A 12,007-nucleotide genomic window follows, 5' to 3' on the forward strand; every position below is an offset into this window, starting at 1 on the left:
ATAAAGGACTTAATATTATTGCTTTTAGAAATATAAAGTATCTAATGTTTATACTGGTTTGTGATGCAAAATAATGGCTTGAAAGACCCTAATTAAGGAAAGTAGTATTTTTATATTTTGTTCTTTAGCTCTAATGGAGAATCAGGGGCTTTTCATTTTTATTAAATTACTCCCTTTATTTACTACCTCATTCCTTAATTTTTTAAAAATATTTATTTTTGAGGGAGAGAGGGAGACAGACAGAGTGCGAGTGGGGGAGGGGGAGAGAAAGGGGGAGACACAGAATCAGAAGTAGGCTCCAGGCCCTGAGCTGTCAGCACAGAGACCAAGACAGGGCCCAAACTTATGAGTGGTGAGATCATGAGCTGAGCCAAAGTCAGACACTTAACCGACTAGCTACCCAGGTGCCCCAGTACCTTATTCTTAATTACTCCTCTTGCCACAACGATGTAGATCAGTAACTAGACTCTGGACACAAGGAGGTTGAAAGGTTTTTAAACCCTTATTAGAATTTATGATTAGAATTTATGACTGTAAGTCAGCACTGACTATCCTTTCTGTCTTTTCAAAGGAACACAAAGAAACAAACGAGATAGGCTTCACGTATTTAAAGTATTGAAACATTCAAGGAAAGCAAAACTATAAACCTTAAAAACACAGAAAATAGCCTCAATAATTGGATACTTGTTATAAAATAAGCCTAGAACCTTCGTCAAAGTTTAAGCTTTAATATTTAAGGTAAATTTTATTAATTTCAGACTTTTGGAAAAGAATTTGATAAATACTTTGGAAAAGGAGGTTCTAAGCTACCTGGAATGAAACTCCGTGACTTCACCGACATTACCAACTTACTACTTTCTAAAATGTATAGAGACTCAAAGCCACCTGGGAATCTGAAAGAATGTTCACCATGGATGAGTGATTTCAAAGTAGAATTCTTGAGAAATGAGCTGGAGATTCCTGGTGAGTTAACTCCCAAGGTGACAAAACTGGACTTTATTGAGAATAGTGGTGTAGCAAGGACTTTCTAAATTAGTCCTTCTAATATAGAAAGACTATATTTCTAAATTAGTAAGACTGGGATCTTAATAGTTACCTTTTTATTTTTAAGAATTTACAATTTAATCATACTTTTTTTGTCATTAGAATCTATAATTACTTTGATTTAGTACACTTTACTTAAATGTCTAGTTAGATTATAGTTTTCTTATATTCCCAATTACGTAAGTATTCAGACTTCCATTTCATAATGTAACTGGTAATTTCCTCTGAACATACCCATACTTTGCTCCTAAATAACTTTTCTTAGGGATGTAATACAGGTATAAATGCAAATCACTTCCTGGGATATGCATGTTGGTCCCGTTTAAAATGATGAGATAATCATGTGGCTTACCGTCAGGATAAAGAATTGTGACACTGAGGATAGAGACACATAGCAAATTGGTTCAGTGTGAGCCCAATACGATTTTTCAAAGGCAGTCTTTATACACCCTGTTCTTCACCCTGGAATGTGCTGGACCAAAAACAATGTTTTATTATGGTTATTCATATTCTTATTCCAGTGGATGTAAAAAAATTGGAGAAACACTTTTCTTTATTATTGACAACTCTGCATTGCATGAAGAAAACAGAAAATGTAAGCCTCCTCATGTGCAGCTTGGCTCTCCTTGAAAAAATAAAGGTGTTCTAGCTTAATGCATTGTTTTTCCTGTTTGGAGTTTGTCTACTCCATTAGATTAGGAAGCTAATTTCCATTAGTCAAATTGAGAAATAATAGCATTATTTTTTGAATGAAAACTTTCAGTAAAAAATTTTGTTGTATAGCTTTTGTTAAATTAGATCAGTAGGCATGTGTTAAAATACAGGTTTCTGCAAGAAGCTGTACCTAATGAAGGCCTTTGTGGTTTGTCTCAGGTCAGTATGATGGCAGAGGAAAGCCAATGCCAGAGTACCACACACGAATCGCTGGGTTTGATGAGCGGGTAGGTGCCAGAGTGTGCGACTCAGGATTGTGAGTGTGGTGTTTAGTTCTTCAGGTCTGAGAATGATGTATTGTCTTCAAACATCAAGACAGTTTCGCATTGATATCAAATGCAGTTTTCCGATCCTATTATCGATTCTATTATTTACTGAATTTCTTAATATGTTTTGATGTTTCAGTATCAATCATATTTAAGAATGTAACAAACTCAAAGTGTAAACTGTGTGTATGTGTGTGTGTGTATGTATCTTTTACAAAATATGTGTAGAGTTAAATTAAGTAATTTTAGGAAGTTAACGTGTCTATGTTGCTCATTGTTAAGGATGTCCACATTTATAAGCATTATATGTAACAAGGAATGTGAAGTTTCTGGAGGCACAGCAGTAGGGCCTGCACAGGTAACACATATTTTGCTGGTCCTAGATTCTGTTACCGTTCTGTCACTTGACTTTGTCTTCAAAGAGAGGTCTCTTTCTGAGGAATGTGTACCAATCAGCCTTACTGTTCCTCTTTTGATAATATGATCAGCTCTTCTGTCAGTTTTTTAGACTGCACCTAAAATACTTTCATAATTTTTAAAGGTAAAAGTAATGGCTTCTATCAGAAAACCGAAGCGCATCATCATCCGAGGCCATGATGAGAAAGAGTACCCCTTCCTTGTCAAGGGGGGTGAGGACCTGCGGCAGGACCAGCGGATCGAGCAGCTCTTCGAGGTCATGAATGTCCTGCTTTCTCAGGACGCTGCCTGCAGCCAGAGAAACCTGCAGTTGAAGACCTACCGTGTCATACCCATGACCTCCAGGTGGGGCCAGTGCACATGGTCATTCTAGAACAGATTTACGTGAATGGAAATTCCAGCACCCAGCCTAATGTTTGTTTAAGGTTACAGAGCTGGGCTTGAAGGTCACTTGACAATTCAGTGTTTTATTTAGCGTTCACAAAGACAGAGCTAAACAGGACTAATAAACACTTGTAAACCCATGATTTTCAAACTTAATGTGGAGAAGGTAATAGAGAACTGACGTGAAAAAAATCTCTGTTCTACTTTGCTTCTACAGGACTTTTTTCTGGTGAAGAAAGTACAGTTTGGGTTTGTGTTTGTAAACTGTTTTTTCTCCTTTTCAGATTAGGACTAATTGAATGGATTGAAAATACTTTTACCTTGAAGGAGCTTCTTTTGAGTAACATGTCGCAAGAGGAGAAAGCAGCTTATACAAGGTGACTTAGAGCCTACGTACTCCTTCAGCCCTGCCTGGGTACATTCTGCGAGCCTGCTACTCCCCAGTCATAAACCCCCCCGCCCCCGCCCCGAGTAACATTTTAGATTAAATTTCCTCCACCTCCTGTTTCCAGTGGCAGTTCTGGGACCCTGTATTTATTTATTTATTTATTTATTTATTTATTTATTTAAATTTATTTTTTGAGAGAGCGATAGAGTATGAGTGGGGGAGGGGCAGAGAGAGGTTCACAAGCCGGTTCTGCACTGTCAGCATAGAGCCCTTCTTGAGGCTGGAGCTCATGAACCGTGAGATAATGACCTGAACCAAAATCAAGAGTCAGACACTTAACCTGCTGAGCCACCGAGGTGCCCCTGAGCCCCCTTTCAGTGAGGCCTCTGAGCCACACCTTGGCCAGCCGTTTACTCTGCCTCTGGCTGAGTGAACAAACTGAATGGAGTAGAGGATTCCAAACAGCAGTTGTGTACATTTTACCACAGCGAAAAAAAACTATTAGCTTTACAAACAGCAACAACAAAAATCTTGAAGGAAATTAAATAATAATAGCAGGTAACATTTAATTTAAGATTTTCTTCGTGCTAGGCAGTATTCTCAGTTCTTAATGTGTATGAAGTCCTTTATTACAAAAACCTGCAAGTTATTATTAATTCAGATGAGGAAGTTGAGGCCCAGAGAGGTTATGTAACTAGTCCTAGGCTGCCCAGCATGTAAGTAGGCTAACTAGAATTATTAGTGAGTATTTCTAGGTTATGATACTGGTGCTTTTTATTTTTCTTTATCCTTTCATATTTTCCAAATTTCCTACAATGAACATATGTTCATATATCAGAAAGGGTGTGGTTATTTTATTTCTGTAAATTAAAAAAAAGGACAACATTGAAAGACATTTTGAAGGAGTTGACAAGTTTTGGTGACAGCTATAGGATGAAAGAAGAGGAAGTGACCATAAATATGGACTTGTTTCTCTTTATTATACCCTGTTCTGTCCTGAAAGTATTGACATGGGAGCAATATTCTTATCAGTCAGAAATGATTTCTGTACAATTAAGCATATTCTTATTCAGACTCTTGCTGTCAAATAAGGCTGTGTTTACGAACTTTTAATTCCAGACATTTGAGTCCTTTGCCCACAGTTGTTTCTGCATTTCCTAGAGGACAGGGAAGCTGATGGACAGTACTTCCTGGGGTCAGGCAGTCCAGCTTTCACTCCAGTGCTTACTTACAGTGGCCCTAACATACGGTGGGACTCTTGAAAAAGTGACTTGCCTTTACCTTGGTCCCATGCCTCCGTTTCTAAGATGGGATGGTAATGAAAAACACACGGGGTAAACATAGCTTAAAGCGCTCTTCAAGCACAGATGTTTATAAATTACTTCCTAATACCGTTAAAAAATATTTTTTCAATGTTTATTTAGTTTTGAGAGACAGAGCACAAGCATAGGAGGGGCACAGAGAGAGGGAGATAACAGAATCTGGTATAGGCTCCAGGCTCTGAGCTGTCAGCACAGAGCCCAACACGGAGCTCAAACCCACAAACCATGGGATCATGACCTGAGCTGCAGTTGGACGCTTAACTGACTATACCATCCAGCCGCCCCTCCCACTACCTTTTAAAAACAAGGCACTTCCAGCCCTCTCTTAGTAAAATCGTTGCTATTCTTTTTTCTTAATTTATATGTTGCCATTTTCTGACCTGAACATCCCATTTGAAACTAGTAGAGAATTTAGGTTTAAATAGAGGACTCTATGGTGAAATTAACTTATTTGTAACTCAGAAAAGATTCACCTTAAGTGATTGAACTTCTAAGTAACACATGATACAGTTCTATCTTCCAATTTCTTTTTAGCAAAACTTAAAACTTTTGACAAAACCCCAAAGTGGCTGAACATATAAAACACGTGTTTCCAACAGCCCAATACTGCATTTTGCCTGTGAAGCATCACTGAAAATAGCTTTCTAAATTCAATTCAAAACCATTGTTATTTAAGAAAATACCTTATTGGGGTGCTTGGGTGGCTCAGTCGGTGAGCGTCCGACTTCAGCTCATGTCATGATTTCATGGTTCATGGGTTCGAGGCCCTTGTCGGGTTCTGTGCTGACAGCTCAGACCCTGGAACCTGCTTCAGATTCTGTCTCCCTCTCTCTTTGCCCCTCCCCCATTCTCTGTCTCTGTCTCTGCCTCTCTCTCTGTCTCTGTCTCTCTCTCAAAAATAAACATGAAAAAAAAAGACCTTATTGTATTTAATGTTGATTTTTGTGTGTATCTGCATACTAGACATGGTGACAAAAGAGTGTGGTAAGCCAAAAACAGACTCAATCCATCTTCAACACATTATTTGTAACCTTTTAGTCTGTAATAGTAATATGGCTTACCGTTTCTTACCTACTTTAAATAAGTTGCATATAATACTGTTAACTTGTTAGGCCCTTTTCCACTACCATACTTTTAGAACCATGTGCCTGGATCATTAATACTTACATTTAATTCATCTTGTTCCTCTATATGTGAAGTGGGAAGTTTATTGTATCTGATCATTTTGTGCCCGAATTTTTGCATAGGAAATAGCTTTTGTCTCTTTCAGAGTAACTAAGAATGAATAATGATATATTGAGATTCTAGATCCAGAGTAACTTGGGTTCAGTATTAATATTAAATATGATTGAAAGTCATATTTATTTCCCTGCCTCTTCCCTATTTTTCAATTCTTGGTGGTCTTCGCCTCTGAAATTGTTATAATGCTAAATATCTTCCTACTGTTGATTCCCTTTTCATACTTGTCAGTGATCCCAAAGCACCACCATGTGAATATAGAGACTGGCTGGCAAAAATGTCTGGAAAACGTGATGTTGGCGCTTACATGTCAATGTTTAAGTAAGTTTTGGTTTGATTTTCCTTTTTACTAACTAGTTCATTCTTCTCAAAGTCGTGTATTTACTTTGGTTTCTTAGAAAGTTTTGCTTTAGACAGATCATCAAAATCTAGTTGTTTGATATTTGAGCTTCAGTGTAAAATTTCAAATTTTAAGTTTCAAGTCACAGGAATTTGTTCTAAGTACGTGTGTCCTATTATTAAATCATAGGGCAGCTAGTCGTACTGAAACAGTCACATCTTTTAGAAGAAGAGAAAGTAAAGTGCCAGCTGATCTCTTGAAGTAAGTGTCCTTCTGACTGTCCACACCTGCTGGTGCTGTAGCAGAGACTACAGAGCATGTCTCCCTTCCCCAGACGTGCCTTTCTGAAGATGAGCACAGGCTCTGAGGCCTTTCTGGCACTCCGCTCCCATTTTGCCAGCTCTCATGCTCTTCTGTGCATCAGCCACTGGATTCTGGGCATTGGAGACAGACATCTGAACAATTTCATGGTAAGCATGGAGACAGGCGGGATGATCGGAATTGACTTTGGACACGCATTTGGATCAGCTACTCAGGTATGCTCTCCTTGTTCTCGTTGTCCTTGACTGACTTAGAGCCATAGTCATAGGGCCTCCTGGATATGGATAAATTTTAAAGAAATGATGCATCAATTAGCTTGGTTTGTCATGGTCATTAAATTTGACACTCTTGCAGAGTAAGGGATAATCTCAACTTTATTTTGGCCTTGTTCAGACAGGTTACAGAAGGTATGATGACGCTTATTTGTGGAATTTAAGAAATAAAATAGATGAATATATGTGAGTGGGAAAATAGGGAGGCCAACCATAAGAGACTCTAAAAGAGAACGAATTGAGGGTTGATGGAAGGAGATGGTGGGGGTGGGCTAGATGGGTGATGGGTACTAAGGAGGGCACTTGTGAGGAGCAGCACTGAGTGTTGTATGTAAGTGATGAATCACTGAATTCTCCTGAAACCAATATTGTACTGTATGTTAACTAGAGTTTAAATAAAAATTTGAAAAGAAAACCCTCCTACACTGTTGGTGGAAATGTAAACTGGTGCAGCCCCTCTGGAAAACAGTGTGGAGGTTCCTCAGGAAACTAACAATAGAACTCCCCTAGGCCCCAGCAATAGCACTGCTAGGAATTTACCCAAGGGATACAGAAATGCTGATGCATAGGAGCACATGTACCCCAACGTTCATAGCAGCACTCTCCACAATAGCTAAAACATGGAAAGAGCCTAAGTGTCCATCAACGGACGAATGGATCAAGAAGATGTGGTTTATCTATACCATGGAATACTACATGGCAATGAGAAACAATGAAATCTGGCCATGTGTAGCAACATGGATGGACCTTGAGGGTGTTATGCTGAGCAAAATAAGTCAGGCAGAGAAGGACAAATATCATATGTTTGCACGTATAGGAGGATTAGGAGGAACTTGACGGAGGAACAAGGGGGAGAAGAAGGGGGGAAATGGTGAGGGAAAGGGAGAGAGGCAAACCATGAGAGACTCTTGAATGCTGACAAAAACTGAGGACTGATGGATGTGGGGGGAGGAGGGATGGGCATGGAGGAGGGCACTTGTGGGGATGAGCACTGAGTGTTATGTGGAAACTAATTTGACAATAAACTATTTGTAAAAAAAAAAAAGAAAAAGATAAAAAAAATTTAAAATATTTTGAAAAGAAAAAAGAATATAAACAACAAAAAAAGCTGTGATGATGAATTATATAATCAGAGCCAAGAATAAAATGTGTTCCTATAAAAAGGGAAGACTATAAGGAAGTTTTATGAAACCCCATAATCAAAATGTCTTGTACAAGATGTGATACAAATCTTTCCTCTGACATTAAACCCTGAATGTCTTCACTTGGCACCTGTAAATCTCTGCAGGCTGTGTGGCCCTGCACTCACACAAACATAGGTTTGTGCATTGCAAAGGTGACTGCGTCATTGTTCTTGGACTCGGCAGATTCACATTTATGTAGCTGCTCTCAGTTCTCACTAACTGTGAATAATAACTGTGAGCGGATGCTCCGTGCCTTTTCCTTTGAGATTTCTAGTTCATATGTCCTCCTTCTTGTAAATGTTTTTCTTTCTTTAGTTTCTGCCTGTCCCTGAGCTGATGCCTTTTCGTCTGACTCGCCAATTTATCAATCTGATGTTGCCCATCAAAGAAGCAGGTGTTATGTACAGCGTCATGGTGCATGCACTGAGAGCCTTTCGCTCACAATCTGACCTGCTTACTAACACCATGGATGTGTTTGTAAAGGAACCTTCCTTCGACTGGAAAGTAGGGTTGTTTGTTTGCATTTTTCACTTTTATTACCATATATACCAGTGACTGCTCTGGCATTCCCTGTCATATGATGGAAATGTATCAGATTTTGTTGACTAAAATATTTATATTGTTTTGTGTAGTATTTCTTAAAATTAACATTTGGTGTCAGTTGGCCTGAAAACCAGATAAGAGGCATATATTCATTTGGCGTAAACTGTTGTTTCAAATGAGTAGATTTCTAATGAGGAGTTAACAGACCTATTGGTGATGTTGGGTCTGATTTCTGAGACCACTTTTAGCTTAACATCTGTTTCATGTGAAGTCTTTCTTGATTATAAAGACACATAATGCTTTCATAGATATTAAGCCCCCAAAGAATGAAGCTTAGTGATGGCATCCTTGATCGGGATATCACTGTCACTGTTATGTGTATAACTACTATTAGAATGTGTATAAAAAGCTGTAAAGCTCCCCCTAGTTATAAAAATTTATTTTAAAATTATTGTTCAGTGTTTTAATGTGATCATATATACTGTTATAATAAGCAGAGAATATCATGTTCTTTTCCTTTAGAATTTTGAGCAGAAAATGCTTAAAAAAGCAGGATCATGGATTCAAGAAATAAATGTAACTGAAAAAAATTGGTATCCCCTCCAGAAAATACATTATGCTAAGAGAAAGTTAGCAGGTGCTAATCCAGCAGCTATTACTTGGTAAGAAAACTTAAAAGAAAATGTTTCTTGTTGAGGTCTAAAGCAAATAGAAATTTATGGAAATGTTTCACAAGGGGGATAAAAGTTGGACTTTACAATTAAGTAATAGTAAATGGCAATGTGTGGTCAGTTGTGTTTTTGACAAGGTACCAGTGCTCTTTCCAATTAGTGGCTGTGGCAGAGAAAGCAAGGTGGATCCCTAGCCCACCCCATGCACAAAAATTAGTGCAGCATAGATCAAAGACCGAAATATAAGAGCTAACACTATAAAATACTCAGAAAAAGCACAGGATGACCTGATTGGCAATGACTTTTGTCATTCTTAAGTATAACATCAAAAGCACAGCAAAAAAAGAAAAAAATAGGTAGATCATCAAAATTTTAAAGTTTTGTGCTTCACAGGATACCATCAAGAAAGTAAAAAGACAACCCACAGAATGGGAGAAAGTATTTGAAGGTCATAGCTGATAAGGGACTTGTATCCTAGAATATATTTTTAAAAAGCCTCTTACAACTCAATAAAAAGACAACCCACTTTAAAAAATGATCAAAGGATTTGAGCAGACATTGCTTTAAAGAAGGTGTACAAATGACCAATAAGCATATGGAAAGATGCCTAACATTATTAGTCATTGGGGAAATGCAAGTGAGGTACCACTTCATTATAGAATGACTACAATAAAAAAAAATGGAATATAACATGTGTTGGGAAACATGTGGAGAATTTAGAGCCCTTGTATGTTGCCGATGGAAAACAGTGCAGCTGCTATGAAAAACAGTCTGGCAAGTTCCTCAAAAGGTTAAATATAGAATTAACATTTGGCCCTGTAATTCCACCCCACTCTTAGGCACACACCAAAGTGAAATGAAAGTATACATTTACACAAAAACTTGTAGTCACGTTTTTTATTTATATATAATATATATAATATAAAATATATAATTTTTATTTATATATAATATATTATTATTAAACATATATATTTAATTCTTTTAGGATTTTTTTATTAGATGAGCTTTGTTTATTTTTTTTAATTAATCTCTGTGCTCAACATGAGACTCAAACTCTTGACCCTGAGATCAAGAGTCACATGTCTACCAACTGAGCCACCCAGGCACCTATAGACAAATGTTAATAGCGACGTTATTCATGTTCTGTGTTCCTACAAATCCAGTCTCTTGATTTCAAGGTTATAAGCCACAGAAAAGATTCAATAAGTGGTGAGAGGAAATGTTTGCATAGGATAGTAGGAATGCAGGCAACAAAGGAAAAATAATGCATGGTTCATGATTTTGTATTTGTTTTATATTTTTCCAGTGATGAGCTACTCCTGGGCCATGAGAAAGCACTTGCCTTTGGAGATTACGTGGCAGTAGCACGAGGAAGCAAAGATCACAACATCCGTGCCCAACAGCCGGAGAGTGGGCTGTCAGAAGAGGCTCAAGTGAAGTGCTTGATTGACCAGGCAACAGATCCCAATATCCTTGGCAGAACTTGGATAGGATGGGAGCCCTGGATGTGAAGACTGTGGGAATCAGCAGATAAAAGCATGAAAGTGTTTAAAGAATCTCAGCTTTCACCTACACCAATCAATGTGCAGATTTTCATGAAGCACTAAAGAAATCTATTTGGTAGTAAAGTCTTGCAGCAGGAGTTTAATCAGTATCATGATGAATAACTGAATGATTTGATTATAAACAAAGATTAGAATTGTAATAAAAATATCTAGGCTTGTATAAGTATTAAGAATATAGCATATTACAAGTGCTAAGACTTAGGTAAACCACCTATCTTAATAAATGGTTTAAGTATGAACATTCCATGCAGTGTTGTCATTAGTAATTTGGCGCATTGGAAATAACACCCAGAAGACTTCACTAAGATTTTATGAGAGTAAAGCCAATAGGATGATTGATAAGCTGTTATGTTATATTAGCAGTACAGGAATAATAAGGAACGATGTGGGCTATAATATTTAGAAATGATAGCATTTGATATTTTAGGATATTTTTCTAGGTTTTTTTCTTTCATTTTATTCTCTTCTAATTTAGACATTTTATGATAGAATTGTTCTCTAGAAGAGAAAGTATTTAAGAGAGAGAAAAACCTTGGTCCTAGCACTGACTTTTGTACTCTGATCCACAACAGGAAGATAGATAAAAGTGCTTTGGATCCAGTAGCTACCAAAATTGCAAGTATGATGACAGCGGTAGCACAGAGCATTTCAGTTTTAAGGGAAAAAAGAAACCCTATTGGAAATGAATTCCTTATTTGGAGAGAAAACATGCATTTTATTAATTAAAAAAACTTTTTTTAATGTTTTTTTTTTTGAGAGAGAGAGACAGAGCATGAGCAGGGGAGGAGCAGAGACATAGGGAGACACAGAATCTGAAGCAGGCTCCAGGCTCTGAGCTGTCAGCACAGAGCCCGACGCAGAGCTCGAACTCACAAGCCGTGAGATCATGACCTGATCAGAAGTCAGACACATAACAATTGAGCCACCCAGATGCCCTCCAAAATATGCATTTTAAAACAGCAAGATCAAATTAAGAAACAAAAATAGCTCGCTTTTCATAGAATCACTGTGCCTCCTCTAATCCTGCACACACCTGAACTATTTTCAGGTTGGCTCTGAGCTTTCTGTCACTGTTTCTTTAAACATTTATATTTGGAAACTCTTACATGCTTTTGAGAAATAATAATATTAAGAATATGAAACATCACAATTTTTTCCCAGTTTCAAAAACAAAATGTTCATATTATAAAACATATCATTATACTACTTTACTACGTTATACAATACTACATTATACTACAGTATTACATTATACTACTCTACTATGATAAAGTCATTCTGATAAATACAGGTTGAATCCATTATGACATTAAAAATAAACCATTATGGGGCGC

At 37.4% G+C, this 12,007-nt stretch overlaps 1 protein-coding gene across 1 annotated transcript in view; it reads left to right on the forward strand.

The window, feature by feature from the left end:
* Positions 1-10,917, forward strand: part of PRKDC (protein kinase, DNA-activated, catalytic subunit) — a 191,052-nt gene extending 180,135 nt beyond the window's left edge. The window contains exons 77-86 of the mRNA XM_039223651.1: positions 759-963; positions 1,918-1,985; positions 2,566-2,786; positions 3,110-3,202; positions 6,006-6,095; positions 6,304-6,375; positions 6,449-6,650; positions 8,207-8,395; positions 8,957-9,096; positions 10,415-10,917. Of these exons, the coding sequence (XP_039079582.1) occupies positions 759-963; positions 1,918-1,985; positions 2,566-2,786; positions 3,110-3,202; positions 6,006-6,095; positions 6,304-6,375; positions 6,449-6,650; positions 8,207-8,395; positions 8,957-9,096; positions 10,415-10,619 (1,485 nt within the window). The 3' untranslated portion in view covers positions 10,620-10,917. The remainder of the gene's footprint in view (positions 1-758; positions 964-1,917; positions 1,986-2,565; positions 2,787-3,109; positions 3,203-6,005; positions 6,096-6,303; positions 6,376-6,448; positions 6,651-8,206; positions 8,396-8,956; positions 9,097-10,414) is intronic.
* The last annotated feature ends 1,090 nt before the right edge of the window (positions 10,918-12,007 follow it).

Source organism: Hyaena hyaena, unplaced genomic scaffold (genome assembly GCF_003009895.1).
Source record: "Hyaena hyaena isolate Hyena2069 unplaced genomic scaffold, ASM300989v1 scaffold_1428, whole genome shotgun sequence".
NCBI classification, from domain to species: Eukaryota; Metazoa; Chordata; class Mammalia; order Carnivora; family Hyaenidae; genus Hyaena; species Hyaena hyaena.